Source organism: Rhea pennata, chromosome 15, assembly GCF_028389875.1.
Source record: "Rhea pennata isolate bPtePen1 chromosome 15, bPtePen1.pri, whole genome shotgun sequence".
Lineage (NCBI taxonomy): Eukaryota > Metazoa > Chordata > Aves > Rheiformes > Rheidae > Rhea > Rhea pennata.
Genome location: NC_084677.1, coordinates 15,275,757 through 15,299,865, shown reverse-complemented (window position 1 = coordinate 15,299,865; position 24,109 = coordinate 15,275,757). Strand labels below are relative to the sequence as shown.

The 24,109-nt window shown below is 40.9% G+C and overlaps 1 protein-coding gene across 3 annotated transcripts in view; it reads right to left on the bottom strand.

The window, feature by feature from the left end:
* Nucleotides 1–24,109, bottom strand: part of SDK1 (sidekick cell adhesion molecule 1) — a 409,478-nt gene that overhangs the window by 46,807 nt on the left and 338,562 nt on the right. For 2 of the 3 annotated variants that reach the window (XM_062587900.1, XM_062587902.1), the window contains 7 exons: nt 18,747–18,941; nt 14,346–14,547; nt 12,195–12,298; nt 10,327–10,397; nt 4,967–5,102; nt 3,255–3,314; nt 1,251–1,352 (listed from right to left, as the gene is read on the bottom strand). In XM_062587900.1, the coding sequence (XP_062443884.1) occupies nt 1,251–1,352; nt 3,255–3,314; nt 4,967–5,102; nt 10,327–10,397; nt 12,195–12,298; nt 14,346–14,547; nt 18,747–18,941 (870 nt within the window). The remainder of the gene's footprint in view (nt 1–1,250; nt 1,353–3,254; nt 3,315–4,966; nt 5,103–10,326; nt 10,398–12,194; nt 12,299–14,345; nt 14,548–18,746; nt 18,942–24,109) is intronic. The other variant, XM_062587901.1, reaches the window with a different exon arrangement.

The following is a 24,109-nucleotide window of genomic DNA, read 5'->3' as shown; positions in this document are numbered from 1 at the left end:
AAATATTGCCAACTGTTTCTCAAGAATCATGCTGCTCTGATTAATTTATGACTTCTTCATAAAAAAGATAGTGAACGCTGCACCGTGAAAAGTTGAAACAGAGTTTTAAAAAATAGGCTCTTCCTAGTTTAGAGCAACAGGGTATATAACGAAAACTAATAAAATGAATTAGCACTAAGCTTGAAAACAAACTTCATTTTAGCCTTGAAATAGGAGACCAAAGTAAAACCAGATTTGTTCAGGCCAGTAGACTGGTCAGCAGGAGGGTTTGTGTCGCTATTCTTATTTTGAGCTCTAAAAGAAGTTGCTACAGTTATTGATACTACAAATAACAAGTATTTCAGCACCAGCCTTTCTCCAGTTGGGGCCACCAGAAATACGGCAGAGGCATATCGTTGCTGCCAGGAAGCCATCAGCTATTCTAATCCTGCGCTTCTCAAAAAGAGATACTGAGAACAAAGTCAGCTCCAGGTTATGTGGACTGTGCAAAATCACCTGTTTCACAAAGCATTCAAAGCAGCACCTAGTTAACTATCTTCTCCTGATTTCTCCTTCCAGCCTTCCAGTGCAGGGATTTTAAATTGATCAGCAAGTTACACTTCATAAATACAACCTGGATTCATGCACTACATCCACAATAAATAATGGCAAGAATAGTGTCCCAGCAGCTCAACTTCTTCTGAGGAGAGGCTGGATGCAGGGGTAGAAGAGTCTGCATTTTCTTGACAATACTGCCAAGTGATTTGTGGCTCCAAAACTAACATTAAACTGAACACAATGTGTTCTTGACTTCAACAGCATAAAAATAGAGCAAGATGTGATGCACAGACACTGTCTCTACTCAGAGAACTATAAAATAAAAGAACCAGCTTTCCAAGTCTCCCTTGGTTTTCAGTTTTGTTTCTTTTCCCTTGTGGCTTTCCTATGCTCTACTTTTTACTTCTTTAACTTGAGTCAATTTTTCCCTCAAGCTAATTTGGTATAAGCAGTCATCCTTCTGAAACTGCAAGAATATTTTCTCTTCTTTCCTTTAAATACACTTTCTTCACATATTCTAAGCTTGTAGATGGACTAGCTTTCAAATAGCAAGAGACTCTCAGTGCCAACTAACCTCTTCCAGGAGAGGACGCTACAGAATGTGTTAGGGATCACGATTCTTGGAAGATTTTTTAAATCAGCCCTTTCCCAGTACCTGAAGAATATTAAAACATGTTGGTACTTTTAGAAAAATCCATTTTCCTTCTACCTACCTGCTTCTCCCACAAACACTTCCACTGGTGTGCTGGTAGGGCTTTCACCGATTACATTATATGCTGTCATTAAAACTTCATATCTCTTGTATTTCTTCAACTCTGAAAATGTAAATAATTAAATCAAAAAGCAGACATTTTTTAGATCCCACTTCCTCTTTATCACCAGACCTCTCTCTCATCAAACACAGCATTAGAACAGTGCACAAGTGCATCCGCTAAGGACTTCCATTCTTCCCTAATTCACACATCACAGCAGAAATTTTTGCAATGAAATGCCCAGACTTTCTGTTGGTTTCTCACTGTGTTGTTCCTGTAAGAGGGACAACAACTGATGGGTAATGAGCAAGAGGAACATTTCTGGGTCACTCTTCATGGCAGAAAAAGGAAAGGTGAAAAAGGAAGGGCTTTGCTCTGGAAGTTCAACATGTCGATTCAGTTTGATCTCTACTGGTAAGATGCAACATAGTTTCAGCCCTTTCCTTAACTCTAGAGACTTTCATCCTGAGAGTCATCTAGCAACTGCAGTCCTTGAGAGTGTCACTGCTGAAGCAGGGTGCAGAAGACGTGCAGCAGGGAGTCCATAGTCCCATTTGAAGTATTGCATGCATATCTTGCTCCCCCCAAATGATCACAGTTTGAATACCACTCACAAAGGGAAAGGAGAATTTGAAATCTGGACTCTGGCCACCAGCAATCAATTTCTTTGCTGACATATAGGAAACCTCACTGACAGATGAGATGGAAAAGTGAGAACAGCATGAAAAAAAGCAAGAAACCCTATGGTATTTGGGTAATTAACAGATGCAAAGAGGGGTGGAGTAGAATCCTGTCAGTGTCATTAGGAAAGGCTATGGCTGAGCAACTTCAGGATTTGCATTTCCAGGAGAAAGAATCAATTCTAACAGAAATATTTATCATCTAAAATACTTAACAGTGAAATTACAGTACGAAAGAGATCAATAATATAAATCGCTGTATTTAAATCAGCATTGAATTTATTTTGGCATGCATAGACAGGGGTCGAAATTTCTCCTGTTGCCAATAACTTTCTCTGCTATGTACTCTTAACTCTGCGGCTGACAACATGTCATTGGTTTGGTCAGGTTTAGTGAACCTAACCATACAGGTCCTTCTAGCTTCAGTTTCATGTAAGTGTTTACAATTATTCTGCTCATATATCTGACAGAGTCCAGCATCATTCCTCAGTCTCAGGTACATGGTAGATGATATCTGATACATCACTAACTCTTTGCCAGCACATAAATAAAACAATATATAATGTAAGGTACAGACTTCTTGATTGGGATTACAGCACTGGACCACTTGTACTGAGAAACTTTAATTGCTGCTGTCAAAAGCCATGAGGGAGATTTTAGTGCCAACTCAATGTTGAAGAAAATGGAACATCTGAGAGTTCATGCATGCAATTTCAGTTGGGACAGGGCTTGTTTTTTTTAGCCCATCACAATCTGTGACTCAAAAGCCTTGGGCAAAACCTATCTAGTGAACCATCATTACCACAAAGCAACTTGCCTTTTAACTCTGTCGAATACTATTTTATTCATTTCCAATTGAAAACACCTCTGGAGATGCATATAAACTCATTGGGCCCTCTCTAAACTGGCCTCATACTCATGGAATGCCTGAGCATCCTAATGCTTGAATCATAGGACTAATGATGTGATACAACTAAACTCAGACGGACTGTGAAATATGAAGGAAGGAAATCAAAAGTCATTTTGCATCAGTAAAACTGAGATGTTACAGTCAGTAATGTTTCACCTTCCCAGCAGCCACATTTTTACAATAGCTACCTACTTGCATCATCAATGTTTTTTGACGTACGAAAAGCAAAGGCTTAAAGAAAAAAAGAACTCAAGGAAGTAGAATTGCTAATCTGAGTTGATTTCTGCTAGATCCACTGAGAGAACCATACGACTTTGCCTACAGTATATTTCAAATCATTACAAAGAGTCTCATCTAAAGGCAGTGTGCACTTACGTGTTAATTCATACGTCGTTAATGCAGAGCTGCTGTTCACTGTCTTGAAGCTGCTTTGGGCTATTCAGGGTAAGCAAGGCAGAAAGCTTGTTAAAGTGCAAGGAAATCGTTATTGCAAATGATGTACAGCAGAGACAGAGACAAATGATGCAGCGCACATATACACAGTTTGAGCTTTAGGACTATACCTTGAAGGGCAATAAAATCACATCACTCTCTCATAACACATCAAAAGCATCTCACTCAGACAGGGTTGTTTCATTTCTTCCTCAAACAGAAAATCTCACAAATATACAACACAGGGAAATGTTCTGATTCCTAGATTAAATAGAACAAATAAGTAAAAATTCAATTTCTAGGGAGAAACTTTCGACACTGTACTATATTCTTCTCAACATGCAGAAGTTCAAACGTGAAGGGTAAAGACCTGCAACACAGGCCACAAGGAGCGAACACTTAAAATAGGATGGGAACTGCTTCTTTAAACGTGCGTTAAATTTCCCGGAGTTTCACTTTTAGCATTCAATATTCCTGCTGTGAATGAATTGTAATAACATGCTAAGCTGTGCAAAACAGCAGGTCGTTGGGAAACAGAGGTGTACTGAGGTGAGAATTGTCACATTACCAGGAGAGAAGAGGGAAATTTTTCTTAAAATACTTCTGTCTCCACCTCTTTCCCTTTCTTCCTCTCTGGCTCCCTGGGGAAGTACAGCAAGGTTTTTTCTACTACATCACTATTAGGAACATATCTGCAGGGCCAGCCAAGGAAAAGGAAGAGAGGGGACCAGTAGGTTTTCTAGTGTCCCTGTCTTGTTAGACTGGACATGATAATATACCCAGTCGCTCTTTCAGCTTTTGCCTGGAAAAAAACGTTATGCACACCTACAGCTATAGGATCTTTACATCTTTCCTTTGGCCTAGCTGGAAGACCCTAGGCTCCCAGAACTCTCATCAGGCTTGACGATGTAAATGAGGTCAGAGTTAGATGCTTAGAGTATACTTAAAACATCAATTTTTTTTTTCCACACACACAGAGAATCTCTCTCTTTTTTGTGAAATGCACTTTTATGGGTTCGAGCAAACATGGCAGATGATGTGAGATATTCACATAGTTTTCCTCAGCCATAGCCTGCCACTCTCAGAGTGAATATTATTCTGAATGTTCCACTGCCGTCAGTCAGGACAAAAGCTAATCCCTCTGTGAGCTACTACTACCGAGTGCTCGCATCCTTCTCTCCAATCATTCTGTTCTGCCTATTCTTCCCTCTGATTTTCTTTCTAGTCTTTGCCTAAAGAGACTTTTCATTTTTCTGTTAGTTTTCTCCCTCTCTATCTTATTTCCATGTGAACCAAAACCCAAGTGACCAACATGGCAAATATGCAGCTTAAATTTCTAGCTCATTTTTGCCTAGCTCCCTTTTTTGCCTGAAAGCAAAACAAATCAAGGCAACCATGAGACAGAAGTAGCAGAAAGCAGGAACTCAGAGGACCATAAGGAGGACAGAACATCACTTTAAGCACTCTGGCATAGATTAGAGTGCCTCATTACAAGTGATGCTGATCAAAGGTATTAGCCTTTTTTGGCATTTTCACCCTGCTTGTGTAAAAGCTGAATTATTCCCAGCACTCTCCATGGGCATGGGGCACTTACTGTCCAGTGCAATGATGGATTACTAATCTGTGACACTACAGAGTCTCAAACATAGGCTTACGTGTGAGCTCTGCTCGCAAAGCTGAAGGGTTCTTGATGGTTTTGGATTCTGTTCCAGATCCAGTGTCATAATCCAGCTCCCGGTAGTAGATCCGGTATCCCAACAGCAAGCCATTTAGACTCTCGACCTTTGGCGGCTGAAAAAAGTTCACATTAAGAATGTGCTTGTTAAGACATGCATAGCAACAGACCTCCGACAGAGCAGACGGTAGGTTGCATGGACTCTTGACATAGGCCCCATGCAAAAGGATGAAGCTCTGTAGTAAATACACCCGAGATTAATATACAGGGTCAAAGTCTGTGTAATTTAAAAAAACATCCGTTATAGGCAACTGATGATTTCACTCAGCTGTGGCAATTACAAAAGACTCTTTACTTAAAGTCTACAGCTGACACACTTCACTAAGACATAAGCTCCTTTCCTTCCTGGTCCACAGAACCTTGTGTGCGATAAAGAACATAGAAAATGCATGTTGCTGGCAGCTAGCAGAGGATTAGTAAGCCAGTATTTCACTTCTTCCAAGAAGACAACAAAGAAATTATTTTGTCACAGACATTAAGAGAGAATACTAATTATTTAGTGGCTTTTTTTCTTGGGGATTCTTGTTCATAGAACATTCTTCATTTGGCATTATTTTACTGAAAGACTGAGGAGAAACTGAAAATTGGTATATTCTGGTTTTAATCAGGAAGATGACTGTGGCAATAGCAAAACTTGTGGGTCAGATACTGTCATCAGTTTTTATTTGAGTAAAATACTCCTTCTTCTTTCCACAAGTCACATAAATCTTTCCACAGCAAACAGAGGAGTCTTTCCACACAAGCCAGAAAGGCATGATGGCTCTTTTCTTTCCTCACATCTTTGTGCCATCAGAGGTCTAGATGCACTTGCAATACTCATTCTGACTAAATATTGCTCTGAAGGTGTCTGCCACACCATGTACAGGACTCAAAGCACTTCTCTCATTCTTCCCACTTGTTAAGCCTCTTGCAGAAAGGCTGGACGGTGTATCTTCTGAATCCTACTGCTTCAGATCCTACATCTGCCAGAGACACTTTCAGAGAGGAGTCAAAGTATGACAGGCTACAACATGTGGAGGAGGATCGGTGTTACAGGAGAACCCTAGTCTTCTCCTTGACGGTCTGGAGAGGCATGGTTTGAGCTGACCATTGGGCTGGCTCAAATACTTTTTTTTTTTTTTTTCCTGGAACGTGCTGCAAGGTGCTCAGAACTTACACTTCAGCAAGGAATTCTTCAACAGTCCTTCATATCCTTCTTCAGATACAGACGTATAACTAGAACTACCCATTCATTCTACTGAGAGGAGATTTTTGTCTGAACAGCTTACTGAAATAGCCAGGCAAAGGGATTCTTGATGTTTGGGGAAAAAACGCCTTTCATGAGTCTAATGTGGGCTAAAAACTGCGGAGAAGAAAAGATGCCCTGAGCCATTTATCTTCTAAAGATCCTTGTACTGAAATTTAAGGGGCTGAAAGGATAAATGAGAAGGATTTTAATGATGATCTTGCCTTTAATCCAGAGAGATTGCTACATTTCTTGAGAACTTTTCTAAGGAAAAAACCTTTGTCCATCATTAAAAAATTAACCACTGGGTGAAACACTTTTACAAGATAAGGTAATACCATATTTAATTTAATGAAGAAAGTAATAAGAATATTAAAACAGGAAAGGAGGCAGATACCCGGTACTAATGAAACACACTGCTACCAGAAGTGACAAGAATCTACCATCACTTTACTATCATAGCAAAAGGAAAGGGAGGCCTGTCCTTTCTCAGTGCAAAGGATGTCTCTTTGGACAAGAAATGAAAGAATTAAGGTAGTTTATGGAAACCAAAAAAGAAAAGCCTACGCTAGAGAGAGGAAAAGGAGTATCAGAAAACTACACAGCTACTATGAAAAGGAGCAGAAACTCCTCTTGCAAAAACCCTGCTTCTTTTTCAGTTATCCTTTCTGGAGTCTACAGAAAGCCATGCAAACAGTCCCAAGATCTTGCTGTAGTTGCTCTGCATGGAGAGTCTCATTCCTTTCAGTATTATTTAGCATTTGCATTAGAGAATGGCCTAGGAACACAAGATGGTGAGGGACCTCGGGAACCACCAAGACTAGCCCCTTCTGACTGCAGAAAACAACTTCTTAAAATCCTTCCACAGACAGAGCAAGCGCCATTAGAAAACAAGCTAATTTCTTCTGCTTCCCGGTACTCTTATCAGAAAGCTGTTCCAAACTTCACCACTTGGGTGGTTAGAAACCTTCATTTAATTTCTAATCTAAATAATTCATAGCTAGTTTATAACCGTGTGTTTCTGCGCTAACATTGTCTTTTGGTTTAAATTGTTCTTCTCCCTATAGGGTGTTTACTCCCATGATGTATTTTAAAAAGAGCAATCATATCCCCTCTCACACTTCATTTTACAAGGAAAATAAATCAACTTCTTGTACAACAGCCTCTCCTAGTCACAGATTGGAACCCCCTGTGTGAGGGACTGAACAAATAGACCAAGAAAACTGACAGCCTTCTCCACGTCTGGCTGATGATACGATCGCTCATGTAGCAGCTCAAAGGACTGTTCTCCTCTGCAGGATAGGGAAGATGAGGTATTATTTACTGGCAATTACAAGTATATCAATCACCATCCTTTTTTTTCCCCCAGTCCTCTGGCTTTCCTCTTTTGTTTTCTACATGATACTGAAGCTGCTTTAGCTCTGTGTTCTAGCAGAGAAGGGCTCCACATCACGGCAGTATCAGTGCCGCTCTCTGCCCTGGAAGGGAGGAATCGTAACGCAAAAGCCTAAGGACTGTTTTCTCCCTAGAGAGGGTAAAAAGAGGCAATGTCCTTCCACAATATATCTTGAGTCATCCCTGCAAAGGAGGCGGGAGGCTGTAAAAAAAGCAAAGCCTGTCTAGCACAGAAATAAATTTCACAATGAGAAAATACTGTGAACATTAATTGGATTTGTATTTCAGGTTGGACGTAAATTAATTATTACCTAGAAGGAAAGTGCTCCTGTAAAGATTCAGTGTCTTTTCCGATTTCACTTTTTAATTGGTGAAGGTGTAACACAGCACTTAAAAACAAAAGATGATTTTTCTAGACAAAAACTTGGAGGTGGAATATCCTACAGAATCTTAAAAGGAAAATACAACCGAACCTAAGAAAGAGACTATCACTCCATATTCTGCCATATAGCTAACTAACAGGCACAGTTTAATCCCTCATTGCAGTACCGCATGGATTTGATGACAGCAAGCATGGGTGTTTTTAAGCCTTCATTTGATCCTCCACTTTTTCCCTTCTTTAAATTTAGGACAGGGAAACTCAGAAAATAAATGGCTTGAAACCTGTCTTGCTCCTTGCCATGGAAATGATGATTCTTTCCTGAAAAGTCCACTTTGCTGAAAGGTCAGGTCTTCCACTTCCTATCTTTCATGGACAAAACTCTGCTTTTGATGTAGTAGATTATTTAGGATTTTGTATTTATATAGAGAAAGGCTCGAGGGATCTGCTGAAATATGTAAAATGATTATGAGTGGCAGCCTGTGATGTTGTACAGAAATAAGAGAAACATTTCTGTATTGTTTTGTACAGAAGTAAGAGAAACATTTTTGTGTTGTTTAAAAAAAGAAAAAAAATCCAAGTCGGAATAACTGTTGTTTCTGAGGTGGAAGCACAACAGTACATACTCCTGATGTTAAGTATAGCATCACCCAGAACATCTGAAATAACCTTGCATTATTGATACCACAGACTGCAACGGAGATTACTTATTTTCTTCCCACTTTAAATTTAAAAATAATGGACTGATTGGACCAAGCAGCTGAAAACACAGATAGTGCATCTAGAGTTTGTTTTGTGAATTATTAACACAGCTCAAAGTTAAAAATATAGCTTTGCTTGGAAATCTACTCTCCCATTTAGCCTAACTGTTGTTTTCAGTTTACATTATTCCTTAAACACTGCTGTGAAACTTCCTGTTAATTGTAGGGTATTGTGGGATTTGAAGATTTTTGTTTATTTGAAAAATATAGTACAGCTGAATTAGCAGGACCCATTAATATACGTGTAGTAATGACATGTAATCACCCACAACTCCCTTGAGATGGCTCTGGCACAACCACCTCATTTCATTTTCATGAAATAAAAAGCATCCAATTACCTAAACAACCACCTATTTCACATTAACTACACATCAATAATCAGTCAATTGGGGGAATGCTTATTTCTACAGTACATCATGCTTCACGTCTTCCTCATCCTCATTGCATACCATTCACTGTGGGCTTTACTTTGAGGTGGGGCGATTGATTTACATCTCGCCATAATTCCTCTGCTAAAACTGCTCAACATGTCTTCTATTTGTTCAACATGCTGTAAGCAATGATGTTACATACTATTATGCTACGTGAACTTAGGCCAGCAACCCAGTAGTACTGACGGGCATATTTCTGAAATGCTGCTGCACAGCAAAAACCAGACCCTCATACATATATTTTTTCCCAAATGCAAGGAGCCCCATCTGTACTGTAAATGCCTATGTATATTTTTTACTATAATGCAATCTGTCCACAGTTATCCTTATTACGTGTGTAGAACACTGTCTTGGGAGCAGTGTGGGCAGAGGCTTTCCAAGCTAGGTTACAGATAACTTGTAGTACCCCACCAGGTTCCTTCTATTTACGCTTACTCTGTTCTAGCATATCCCATATCCCAGGAGGCCAGTACATGATTGAAAGATGAAGGAAAGCACAGGAAATGCTTATAAAATTCAGATTTGGCATGAATGCTTTCACATTCAACATAAAGCTGAAACTTGTTTCCCTTTAAGAAGAAATCTGAATTTTGGCTCTCAAAGAGCCAAAGCATATGTGGAGTTCCTCACAGGCATGAACAGGATCTCAGACCTAGCATATTCTTCTGATTATTTCAGCCGCTGAAGGAGACAACATACAATGTGAAGGACCGAGCTTTTGATTACCTGATCTTTGCCAACAACCCCAATCTGTTGAATGCTTTGTATGTGAACATTCAGCTCTACTTGTATCATGGAAAGGACTGGAGCATCTGTGAAAGGAAAGATCCTGGGCATCTCTATAAAAACTCCTTTACCTCCCAAGGCTTCTTTCACGCGGCACAAAGTAAGGGCAACAGCCAGAACCTTCCACCCATCACTAAAATAAATGCCTAGATCAGGAAAACATAGAATTTACTGCAGTCCTTTGACTTTACTACAATACTTCCAACCTCATGGAAATATCCTTTGCAATGTACCAGTAGGGCCAACAAGTCAAAACTAGCAACATTTGTGTGAGAAACAATATAATTTTTGTGTTTTACCTACCTGCCATTGCACAAGGACAGATGAAGTAGTGTGGGGAGTTACTAACACGGAACTGGGTGGTTCACCTGGAACTAAACAAGAAAAAAAAAAAAAGGTAACCAAGCTGATCATAACATAGGGCAGGAAATGAGCAGCTTATTTATCAAATTCTCTTTCTTTACTGCTGAACTTCCTATTCCAGTTACAACATGGTGGGTCTCAAAAGCAATGCAGTGGATATGAATATTGCAATCCAAGCAGAAGCCAGCTACCTCTCATGCATCCCCTGCTCTACCTGGCAACATGAGAAGGGACAAGAGAAAAACTCAGGGCCTAAATCTGGAGGGAGCTGCCTTTTGCCAGCTGCTCACAAACAACAGGATACACATTGGAAAGGCAGATAAACCAGCCGGGTGTCCACTTGAAAGCAGGAACAAACTGCTCCCAAATTTTCAAAGATATTTTTGCCACAGCTGGGGCAAGGCCACATTGTTTTTAAGAGTCTGTGTCATGTATTCACAGATTATTTAAATCAGAGCAGCTTGATTTACCAAGGGTTAACCCATTCCTCTGCCATGGCCTATAACACATGCACGCACACACACTATCTCAGCTTCAGTACAAAGAAGAGAAGGCTTATCAGGAGCCAACAGCCCTCCAAAGCGTAATGCTCTAGAGGTAGCACCAGGTTTGCTCAGCAGAATAAATGTTCACAGTCTGTTAAGGAGGTGAGAAGATTTCACAGTGTTTCCCCATTGTGTTGCAAGGAGGCCAAGCACAACTCAGATTCACTGCAGCTAAATTCAAAGAGAATTGAAAATAAAATTTTAAATTCTGAGACAGCGAGTCAGTACTGCCTCATTAGTATCAGACACAACCTGCACCGATACAGCAGCTGTTGTTCAGAAAGGTTCGGAAAGTCAGAATGTCTTTAAAAGGCTGTTAGGCACATTATTTGTTCAAGTATTACATGAGTTCTAGTTTAAATTAGTAAGCAATCTTTAAGCTCCAAACCTCTCGTTTTCTGATTTCAAGATCACATTCCTTAAACATTCCTTGGAAAATTCTTTGCTATTTTCATATTTTAATGGTGTATTTAACAAGTCATTCCCTGTGCACCATCAAATGCTGTTTAACTCCTAGCACCGTCTATACGTATGTATCCTAGTGTTACCCAGGTTCCCAGTCAAAGGGTAAATACTGATGCTTTTTTCACACTTTGGAGAGTTCCTCTCTCCACCGGTAGTCTCATTTGAGACACTGGAGCTATTTCTGCACCGAGGCATCGGCTTTACACAATCAAGGAATCAGAAGCTGATCTCTAAGGCTAAAAATAAAAGCCTTGTCAATGTCATTCACAGTTTACTAGCCCTGATCTGCAGGATCAAATGCTCGTGATTGCAGGAGCTTCGTACTCCTCCTTACTTATACCTCAATAATTTTGCCATATTGCAGACTGATGTGGATCGTGAGTGAAAACAATTGAAAAAACTTCTTCAAATGTATGCATGGTTCTACATTTATTTTTAATGAACTCTAGTAAATTATTCAATTTCTGCAAAGATAATGGTTAGTGCAGAGTTTGGAAGCCAATCAAATAGAGTTTAATTCCATTTGGAGACTCCTGAAAGTATGATTCATTATCAGAGGGCACAGCAGGACACTTAAGACTGCCTGTTATTAATTCAGTCAAACCTCGTTACTACCTGTATCAATCTCCTGTGAATAAAACTGTGTTTGATGTTGAATCTTCACTCCGCCCACTCCAAAGTTGCAGAATGGAATGGAGTCAGTGGAGAACATCTTGCAGCAGGTCCAGCAAACCCAGGAGAACGGCAGAGCACTCACCGCATGGCGATGCCCCCATCGTGCCTCTCCCTTGCACTTACCGTCCTGCAGAGTTGTGACTGCTTCGGTCTCTGCACTGAAGTCGCTGTCTCCAATATCATTGGTTGCCTTCACCCGCAGTTTGTAGGAAGTGAATGGGTTCAAGCTGTGAAACGTAAAAACACAGCTGAGGGATGAATTCTCCCCACACCACCACAACTTGGCTCAAAACAAGCCTCTACAAAGAACTTGGCCATTGGCAATGGAAGCAGTTAGAGCAGTCTGTCTTTTCCCCAGGTCGCCTTTTCTTTCCAGCCTATCACACCTTCCTCATGACATGAGAGTATTCACACTCCCACTGTCACCAACACCTTCTCAGATTCCCTTTGGACTGACTTCTATAGAAGCATGGATTCGCAACTGAATCAGGCTTCAGAAAACAGACATTAAGTTGTAGTTCATGGAGAAACCTGTGACTGGGGATTGTTGGAAAGGGCAAGAAGTGCTATTAGAGCTTTGCATAGCTATGCAAAATGCAGCTTTCAAAGTTCTGCGTAAGCTTTGTCTAAGACATTCTCAAAATATATCTGTGGGTCAGCTCATCCTCATTCCACAGAGGGGAAAAACCACAAAAGTGAAGGCAGGTGATGTGCTCAGAGTTGGGCAGTGAGTCAGTGCACAGCTGGCACTGGAACTGAGGCACCAGCCTTCTGACGAATCCACCAGGCTATACTGTATGATCAGTGCATTTTATTCCTAGTGAATTTCAAATTAATGCTATTACCTGGATTATTTAATAGAGACAGCAACAACAGGCTCCCTGCAGCTCTTTTATATATGCAGTCCTTTAAGATATGCAAAGAGTGATTTCCAGCTGACATAACCTCAGCACAGATTTTTCTGGCTTGGCTTGGAAGGGAGAAGGTGTGGGGGAGGCTGGCTTTTGACTCGCATGCAGAGACTAGAAATTCAGAGCTGTAAGTTATGGCAGATTTAGCTAATTAATTGGTAATGTCTAGCCACCAGCTGGCAGATGTAGCACTGACTACAGGCCCAAGAAAGCTGCTTGTAAGGAATGATTAAACATCAAGGGATAATGCATTCTGATGGGCAGCACTCTAGGATCACACACATGCTGCTCTTCTGGACTTTCACAGGAAAATGCTTTTAGCAAGAGGGAAAAGCAATGTTTTCAGTAGCTCTGTCCTGTTAGGGCACTGCCACTTTCCTACAGCAACTTGAATCATCTTTCTTGAAATACAGCTCCTCTGTTTTCAGTAATGACAATGTTGAGTCTAAGTGACAGAGCTGGTCTCCCTCATTTTAGAGGTTTTGACTGCAGAGATACTGGGTACAATTCAAGACAGGTAAAACTCCACCAATGTCAATAAATCAGGTCTGTATTTGTCCTATAGCTGTCAAGTTTTCTTTTTTTTTCCATGCAGTTGGACAAAAGGATAGCAATGCATCTGTATCTTCTATCACACGACCAGTGAGCAGCTGTATACTGTAGCCATGGATGTTTTTATCACACATCTTAAAAATCTGCATCTGAATGCTTTGAACACTATACACTCCAAAAGCCCACGGCCTTTTAACAAGCAATCAGACTTGTACTAGTCAGTCAACGGGGGAAAATGGACAGCAAAACAAGTACCTTCTCATAGACATTCAATTACTTCCTCAGATGTTACAAGGACTTTAATTACAATAGCATTGCTGAGGATATAATGAAGGCTGAATAACAAAGTTTATACATTCTGATGCTATCTATAAACTTCAGTATGGAAAATACAGATAAAAATGGTTCTCATTTCATCTGGAAGAGTTCATATAGAGATAATTGCAATGCAGCAATGAGACTGGATTGTAACATCAGTCACTACTGAAAGGATTTTTAACTAGTTGTATTTTCCAGAACACTGTATAGCTAGATATGGGCTTAGTCTGTGTAGCATTATCTACTCGCTGAGCTTTCAGGAAGGGCTTGAAAAATATCCATTCCAATCCAACTTTAATTAGCTATGTTGCATGACCTTGAGGAAAACTCTGAACTACTGTTCCTAGCACTGTCTCTAAAATGGGATGAGTGACTCTCATTTACCTGTATCCCCCAAAGAGACTGCGAAGCTGAGTAATGCTTGCTTTGGATTCCCAACTGTTTTATGTGGTCAGTTCTAGAATATCTATGCTAGACTGATATCATATGGTACCTTTCAATAATGCAGGATGTAGCCTCATGGCTGATGGATGAGGAGTAGGTTTGCCAGTCTCCGTTTGGGAGTTCTCGCACTTGTACAGTAAAGTATCGTATTGGTGAAGATCCATCACTTCCAGGGACCCACTTCAGCTGCAAACTTCGTGATGACACATCAGACTGGGGGGTCATCAGGTGCCTAGGAGGTGCTGGTCGTTCTGCAATTAAACCACAACTTGGTAGTGCCTTGAGAGGAAGTTCAAGCTAACATAAAAAGTAAAAGCCTAACTGGATCTTCATGGTAGTAATGCCACATGGAGATTGAACTTGTGGATTTGCCACATGAAAGATGCAAGCCATACCATTCCTTAGCCTTCTGCTGCAAAGAGCAGTAAAACTGATTTTTATCTCCCTGGGGAAAAGGTCATCACTGAATGGCCATGTCCTCTAATAGCCCACAAAGCAGACGTTATAACTAAGTCGAGGACAGGTACACCCTCAGCATACCCTTTTCTAGAAGATGCCCAAACTAGTCTCAGGTTAAGGACAAATCATTAGAGCTGTAGGACCAGCAGCCAAACAGAGCAAGGAAAACTTGAACAAACCTCAGGTATCTTTCCAGCTGCAATTGCTCTTTTGACAGAATTTGCCTGTAAACTAGTCCACGTTCTTATCCTGTGCTTGCTATCAGAAGCCTGTGTTCTCTAGCTAGGAAAGTTCATCCTGTGCTATGCAGCTCCCTCTTCCACCAGTTGCTCAATTGTGGCTTGAGGAAGAGGAAGAGATAAGTTGGAAGAGGTCAGTGTATAACAGTGTCCAAGTGCAGGAGTTACAGCAGATCCTGAATTCCTGCACCAGCTATCTCTGGCTAGCAACCAGGAACCACCAGCAACCCACTGCAGCTGCTGCTCTTTCCAAACCCCAGGCTGGAGCTAACACAGGGTCGGGGTTTGAGTGTCTGCACTTTCAGAGATTCCCTCTTTCTCCCTTCACATTGACTGACCTTGAACTGCAAAGTTAGACCAGCCAGTCCCAGTGTTGAGAGAGACTTCCCCAGAGTAATTAACAATGCACCTTTAATTGAGGTGGGAAATGGAAATGCAGGTGTGAGTATGCCAGTCCCTAACCGTTTCAATATAGATCTCCTTTCCCCATCACTATGTCTCCTCAGTCCATTGATTTCAATAGAGAAACTCTATAGAGTAAGGAATAATTGTTTAATTGTTTATCATGAAGATTATTGATTCTGATTAAAATGTGTGGCATGTAATAAAGCAGGAATTGATTGGAGACACCGCAGTGACTTGCCTTTGAGAAGCAATTCAATTCAACTTCATCAGCACTTGTTTCCATAAACATACCTCTGACTGGAGGAATCTTCCCAGCTCTGTATGGTGAGCACTCCATTTTCCTGCCATCCCCTAAAAACATTCCCTGTACGTTCCGATATTTCTCTGCAGCACACTCTTGTTGGCATCAGTGCCAAAAGATTTGTAAGCTATTAGCTGTAGGAAGCGCTCAGTGCCAGCAGCACGCGATTCAGAGCACAATGCAAAAGGTCAATGCCTTATGCTGGCAGGCTGAGACAGGTATTCAGGGTTATTCTATCAAGGGGAAGCGAGTGTCTTGTGGAGATTTAATACTCTTTGCTGATAAGCTTTATCCAGCTTACAGTTTTGGGCAGGTCAAATCTTGCAATCAGTCTCCCGTGACTGAGTTTCTGTCTGCTGCTAATGGGAGATCTTAAAAATCTCCCGTACGGTGAGATGTGTTTCCTGACTGTTTGTACAAGACCATTAGTATAAAGAGTTCATTTCTAAAGGTTTAGCCACAAGCAAATGCTAAGGTGAGCAGTTTGTGTAGGAATGTGTGGCTAGGCCATATGACTCAATGGACCCCTTTTAATGGCAAATGTGGCAATTTTTTACTACATTTAGGTACAGAATACCTTCTGACTCAGTTCTGCCCTGATCACTGGTGCTAACTATTCTGAAGGGTACCATGCCATTATGCAGATTCAAAGCACTGCAGAAGCATCTCCAGAGAGCACTGCTACCTTCACCTTAGGAATCTGTAAATCACAGGCTTCATTGTAAAATATGAACTTTTACTTGGGATTATTCAAGGAATTAAATGGGCAAAAGTGACAAATTTCACTGCCTGCCTACCTTACTATCAAGTGCTACACGGATTTAAAATGCATTTTTATTAATGGACAGTAAATATTTTTTCATTCTAGGATATTTATTGTTATGTACAATGATATAGTCCCAGGTTTGTTTTATATATTTATTTACTTGTTACCAGAATAGCTGCACTGTATAAATTTCTTTATCATGTCCTCGTATCAATCTTGTCGATGTGAGCTTATGCGTTTTTCTCTCTCCACCCCGCATATGGGATCACTTCAGTTAACTCTGAGCCTTGGGACTCGGTTCATGGAACGCACACAGACACAGCACAGCCATCCATCAAAAAAAAGGGGGGGGAGGGTTCGTTTTACATTATGACCTGCCTATTCAAGATAACCCTAAAGGATTGATAGCAACAAGGGATCATTGTTCTTGCAGCGGAGCTGGCTGTTCTGCAGTGAGCTATTGTGTATCCAGCGACAGTCTGTACACGGCCGGGGAAATCTGAGCACGTCTTACTGAAAAGGAGAGGCTCCTCTACGCTGTGAGCTTCTAGCATACATTTTGTTGGGCCTGTTGTTTTTTTTTTCAAAACTTTTACATGCTGAGGTGTTTTAAATTTCCACTTTGACAGCAATCAGACAGGGGTGGAAGAAACCTTGAGCTGATAAAGCTCTCTCATGGACAGTATCTTTAGCAGAGGCATTTTAAGTTTCCTAACACAGTTCTAGAGATTCTTTCTCCAAGAACTGCACTATTATGCACTGGGAAGGCTACACCTGACCTGGAGAGCTACGTCAGCAGGAATTTTAACACCAGCAAGACAGGGTGAAGGCAGTTGAAATGCACCCCACTGATCTTACCTGCTGGTGGCTGAATAACAGGCCAATGGCTTCTTTTTTTTAAGCAGTGTTACGGGAATGTTCTAAGGAAGACCTTGTGGGCAAACAGTGTGATAGACAAGCATGGGAAATCTTTACTGTTGCATAAATGTTGAAAGGACTTAAAATGAGAGGTTGCTGTGTAGTGACATTTTAAGAACTAAAAAGTAAATACAATTTAGTGTATTATAGTGCAAGACTGAAGGAACAGACAGGACCCAGGCACTAAAGCTCAAACAAAATTGTGAACACTAGAACGATGTCTGTAGGGGGCTGCTCTGGGTATCCGCTGAAGTATGCTTTTCTCCAAACTGTGATTTTTACAAATCACTGAGGATGCACGGTTGCTGTTTTTGAGGGTGAAGTTTTCTTAAAGATCTTAAAGATCAATACCCAGACAGCATAATAGGCCAAGGCACCAAGTCCAACAGTGCACAAGAGACTGATGCTATTAACATCAGTTTGACATTGCCAGCTCAAGAGATGAGACACTTGCTCTGTAGAGGAACACGGCATGTAGTACAAGGCCAGAGGAATGCTCACACTTCTGTTCTCTGTCCATACATTCTACTTTTGGTAAATGAAGAATTTTTTCATTTGGAACTATTTACAAATACAAAATACATTTTTTTCTAACTGGTAGCTCTGCAGATTCAGTCTAAGACTGGAGAGTCAAGCCATTTCTTGAGCCAAAGCATCAGCAAGAAATAACAACGCAGACCAGATTCTGTAATACCTTACGTCTGTCATATTTTGATGTGTTTGCTATCTAAGCATCTGGATTCATTTATACACACATAACTTCTGCTTTCTTCAAGTAGTTTCCTGACAGAACAGAATTTGATTGAGGATTCAAAATATGAATAACCATTTTGTGGCTGATGCAAGAAGCAGAAGAATTTTAGGCAATCCAGATGTAAATGCTCTGCTGGAGTGTATGACAGTGAAAGGACGGAGTGATTACTAGCACGTTAGGTCAGAAGTGAGGTGCTGTGGAGGATCTGTATGGAGAAATTCTGCAGTACCACCTGCTATCATTTTGGCTTCTCTAATCAATATAATTAATCCATCACTTTCTTTCTCAAGATTGCAAACTTTCTAGAAGATGAGAGAGCTGAAAGAAAAGATCTGACTGCAGAAGGAGGCTGCATATGGTTAATATAGTGGCTGACAGAAAAATCAATCTCCAACAGCCTGGCAGCTTAGGAGAACTTTGCCTTATAAAAGTCTGTCTTGCTCACCAGGTTTCTAAAATCATGATGTTGCCATGGTTTAGGAGCAGGTTGATGGGGTGAGGAGGAGGAGGTATGCAGGCTGTAGCCTGCTTTTAAAATTCCCCTAAGTGCAGCACAAGCTCCAAGGCATGTAACAGAGAGTACCTCAACCTGTGGCTGCAAGCATTACCTCGTTTTTCTGTAGTGATCACCGTGGCTTCCAGTGGCTCCCCCCAGCCCTGCCTGGTCTTGGCAGATGTCCGAAAGATGTATGCTGACTCAGGGGTGAGATCTGTAGCAGTAAACTGCCTGACTGTCGAGCCAACCTCCACTGTTGTGAACTTGTTGGGGCTGCTGCTGGCCAGGCGGTATGCAATTTGATATCCTGAAACACAGCACCAACAAAAGACAGTATAAGGGTTAGGACTGTTTTATAGTTTTCTGGCAGGGAAAAAAGAGCACCAAAGCTACTAGTTTATCATAATTACTTATTTACCTGAGACTAGAACAAAATCATTTGCTTCCTTTAATGCTCTGCAACTCTGCTTTATATCAGCCCTTTCCCAGCCAGATGCAGTCCCTTATGGGGGAAATTACACACACTGAGATGAAGTGAAAGGTCTGCTGAGTATTTTCTGCCATGAAATTTATTTCATTTTCCATCCTTCACACAAAGTACCAGAAGAGTTTAATCTTTCCCGAGAATACTGGTACCTCAAGAAAAGATGGGGGAGCAAACAGAGTCCATGCAATTACTCTCATCTGGCTGAGCTAATTCAAGAAAATGCTCTCTATTTCAGCTTGCCACCCAACACAGACACATGCATACATACTTGTGCACTATTCTCCCCTCTCATACAATTTCAGCACTGAGTGAAAAGAGAAGGTTTTCAGCTGCAGAGCAGTTGGACTGTCCACGTTGTGCAGCATTCATACCACCCAAGTGAACGCTTGCCTCTGCTTTTTGCAGTTGCCTTTTTCTCAGCTTTCCTGCTCGCCTGTAACCGTACAGTGAACATGGGAACTGCCAAAAAAGCATCCTTCCTTTGTCATTCAACATTACTGCCCTTGTCCGCAGTCCAAGGAAGAAGCCTGCAAGCTTTGAGGTCCTGCTTGAACCTTCCAGCACTTAATAATCAATTTTGTTGATGACTGTAAACAATAATCTCCTGTCAAACCTGCCTGACAATTACGAGTTTACAGTTTATCATGTATTATTGATGATCTAACTGTGCAAAGTAGGGCTTGCAGAGCTCTCATGCACCACAAGCAACAACTGCCCCCCAAAGAGGACCTGCCAAATGTTCAAACCCATTCTGTAGATCGAGCAACTGAACCAGGCTCTCACTTCTGGAGCTCATTGGTAACCTTCAGTCCAGCTGCTAACTTCAAAATCAATTAATACCAGAACTGGTGTGGGGCTTCACTGCCCAAGCTGAATACAGTGGTATGATTAAACGCTTCATGAAGTTACAGAGGACAGAGGGCAGCCAACAAATCCAAATCAGAACAGCTGAACTGAGGCATGCCATGGTTCTGCCAACCCTCTGCTCATTCTCTGAACTACAAAGGGGTCTGCAGACACCCAGCACCTCTGCTTCCTCTTGGAATTAATACCCCAATCAGAATTTGAACTCCTACCAACTCTTGGCTGTAAAAAGAACATGGGAGTTGAACCTCAAGCGCTTCATTCATGAAGGCTGGTGTATGAAAACTAAGGATTTTATATTCCCTGTGGTTGTTAGACAAAATCAATGGCATTTCTTTTTCTATGCAACAATTGCCACATACCAGAAAAGACAGGAACACAGTTCATGCACTCACTAGAGTAAATGCAACACTCGTGCGTGGTGTGAATATTCTCTCAGGAACACTAGAATTTAATTGGGATACAGATGGTGTTAATGTTGTGCTGATTCTTGCAGTAGCATTAATGATTCACTAGCACTGTCTTGTCTTTTTTCCTTCAGAAGCTGCTAGGGAATGTGGGCAATAGCCACAGCTGCCTTACACAGAACAAGCTTGATGACATGGACACCTCTAGAAGCAACTGGGCAGTGCATGTCCCAGACATATTTTTTCGAATAACATTTTCTCAGCTGGGTGGTTAATGTTAGATTCCCATATAACAAGTGGCTTGATTTTCAGAGCTACTGAGCATGCTTAGCACCTGGCAAAGTCTTACAGTCCTCAACTTTGACGACCACATTTTTCCACCTGCAGACTACCTCCTCCTATGCACTGCATCAACTCTCCTATTACTGGTCCCATATACTTCACCACATTTTTTTCTTCTGTTTTTAATGCTATAGTACTTAATTCTCTTTTTCAAAGTCCACAGAAAGATGTATAGCAATGGGGAGAGGAAAGGGATATATTATGATCTTTCCCATTTATACAGATGTGCAGAAAGCAGAAGTGAAAACCCATGCAAAGGATCTCAGCAAAAAGGAAAAATAGTAAAAGAAAGGCACTGGGAAAAATTTTACAGTAGTAGGAAAGATGAAGGAAGAGCAACTAAGATGGAAAAAGAAGTTTGATAAGGAGACATAAAGACTAAGACCTAGAGGGAAACACAGAATATTAAAAGAATAGCAAACTTGATTTATCTAGTTATTAAAAGATAAGTATGTTATCTGGGACATATCCTTGTTGAACAATTTCCTCTCTTTTCTAAATCTTTTAAAACAGAAAGTGCAGTTAAAATGTAAGGAGGGAATAGAAAGATAACTGTTTACTGCTAAATGGTGGTACTCAGGCTGGAAAGCCAATTACAAACAGACACAGATTAATCAAAGGAACACATACGTATCTAGGCCATTACAATAACTTATACAAGGGTGAATCTTTGGATAGTGTAAAACTTAATGTAGCCATGAGAAAGAGGAAATTGCTGTCTCTCTGACAGGCTACACAAGCTCGCCTTCAGCGCCTCTGCGAAAAAAGCATCGGCCCTCACCTACATTTGCTGTGTTGGCTGACAGTTGAGGAGAATATCTATTTTCTTGGGCATCTCAGGAAAACGTTACACAACCAGAGACTTCACCTTTACATTTCCCGTACTCTGATTCAAAGGTACCTATCAAACCTTGGCAGCTGAACCCAGTTCACTTACTGCTACCTACAAGCCACCTGAGAGATACTCAGTACCCTGCCTCCTGGACCTCTCTCTCCTATTAGACAATTTGGGGCAGTCAGCATACATTCTGCCATCTATAGCATTGCTTTTCTTATTTCCAAGTGACACAGAAGATGCAGTACTTAAGGCTCACCTTGGATTATAATTAGGGCTTGGATAATAATTAAGGCTAAGACAAGATCAAAAAGATAAAATTATTAAGTTGATGCGCCAGCAACAAAGGATGGAAGGAGGCAGCAAATGTTGGGTGAAATCAAACAAGCCAAATCAATAGAGGTAAATGGAAAGCATTCAAAGAGAAATTAATGTATGCTTGAGGGCTATAAGAGACACGAAATGTGACTGCAGTTTTAAAAGCTGCAGGAGTTGAAAAAGGATGCTCAAAAGTAACAAAGAAAGTCACAGAAATCTGGAAAGATTATAGCATAAATTTAAGGTAGGGGAAGTATAAGAAAAACCTAAGGGGGGGGATAAAAAATGAATTATATGAAGTGAAACTGGTACAAAGAGCGGTCTTCACAAGAGGGGCTCAGGGAGCTTGGAGGTTTAGTTTGGCCAGTGAAGACTAGCAAAGGATGTGACTGCCATCTACAAACGCATCCAGGAGGTAAAAATTAAGTAAAGACAACGCTGACACAGGGCAAGCGTACAAACGGGCGCAGAACGGATTTAGGCTAGGAGCTAAATGGGTGTTTCTCAGTGACACAGCAAGGAGATTCACGAAATGCCACCAGAAGTACAGACAAATGATCTACTTTTAAAACGGCGCGCGAGTAGCCTGCACAGTGGAAAACCCGACGGGGCTGTCTGCGGTGGGAGCAGCTGGCCCCGGGACGCGCAGCCCCGTACTGGATTACGGCACCACGATGGGCTTTAGCTAAGAAATCAAAGGCTGTGTGCGAAAGTAAAATCTTTAAAAGGTGACCAGAGCAAACTCTTTGGGGAGAGGAATATATTACAGAACATTAATCCTCTTGATGATCGATCAGAAGAACTCATGGTGTTTTCTTCATTTTTCTATCTTCTTCTTCTTCTTCTTCTTCTTTTTTTTTTTTTTTTAAAAAACATACAGCATTAGATCCCAAATCTCTTCAGTTACTGGGAGTCTTGTCATTGACCAGGCCAAACTAGCATAAAAAAGCCTGAAAGATCAACTCCTTTGGAGTTTGTTTATTCATTGAAATACAGCTTATTTTTGCATCAGCATCATTTTAAATATTTTTTTTTGCACAACTACAAGCAGTTTCATGAGTTGTGCTTTCTGAACGCAGTAAAAGGCAACAGTTTGAACTGCCTGTTAAATGTTAGGTCATTGCAACACAACCACTAGATTCCCCAAAGCAAACAGGCAGGAAGATGACAACACACCATGAATATAAAAAAGCTTTCAAGCTCATCACCACACAAAGCCCTGCAGAACTGACAGCACCCGTTCATGCAGGCCATGATGCACCAGAGATACAAACATTTATTAATTTGTCACAGAACCTAGGGAAAGCCAAATGATATTGGGAGGTTATGGTCTGCCTAGTGGAGCAGCAATCCGGTTTGTTGATTTAACTGCTTATCTGTTTAAGGGCCAGCGGGTGTGCAAATGCAGTCTGGGATCAAAATATGAATTTGCAAACAGGGATTACATCCAATTTTGGTTCTAATTCTCAGTGGAGTTCTTACTCTCTTTTGCAATAAGCTTCAGGTAATTTTTAAATACAAGAATACCATAAGGAATACTAACCAGGGCCTGGAAAGATGCTGAACGAGCTCTCGCTTTCAGGAAAAGCTCACAGATGAAGAGGTGTGCATACACACAGTAATGCATCATTTTTCTTCAGTAGTATTTAAAGAAACTATGTTGGGTGCTAGGTGGATGGACTGCCACAAAGAAGATAGAGTTAAGGCTCAGGTGGTTACTGTAATATTCCCCACAGGGGAAATATCTAGCAGGCTTCCACAGTAAAATATTTCAACAAACAGGTAGTTTTCCCTCTTGATGCCTGCCAGTATTTCATCCTGCTAATCTCTCTCCAAAATGCTAGAACATGTTTTGATATAGATTACAAAAATGTTAGCTGCAAAGGTGCTTGTATACTCAGAGGACAAAGCTAGCAGGAACGTTGGTTCACAAGCTCTGAATGTAAGTTGCTCTTGCAAAGCAGGTATTTTTTTTCTTTCCAACCCCACCAGTGAATAACAGGGCACACTGCAAAATTATGCTAACTTAATTTTTCCAGTAATTCTACTTCAGTGCGCTTGAATGTGGTGTTCAGAATTTTGTTTTGAAAGTTCATTACAGCAATAAGATTTTTAAAAGTGTGCAGGAAAAGAAGAACTAACTTGTAACATTTACTTACAATGCTACATTGTTTATCATTTGTTTTTTGAAGTACTTCACTCTTTTTAGAAAAGATTACAGA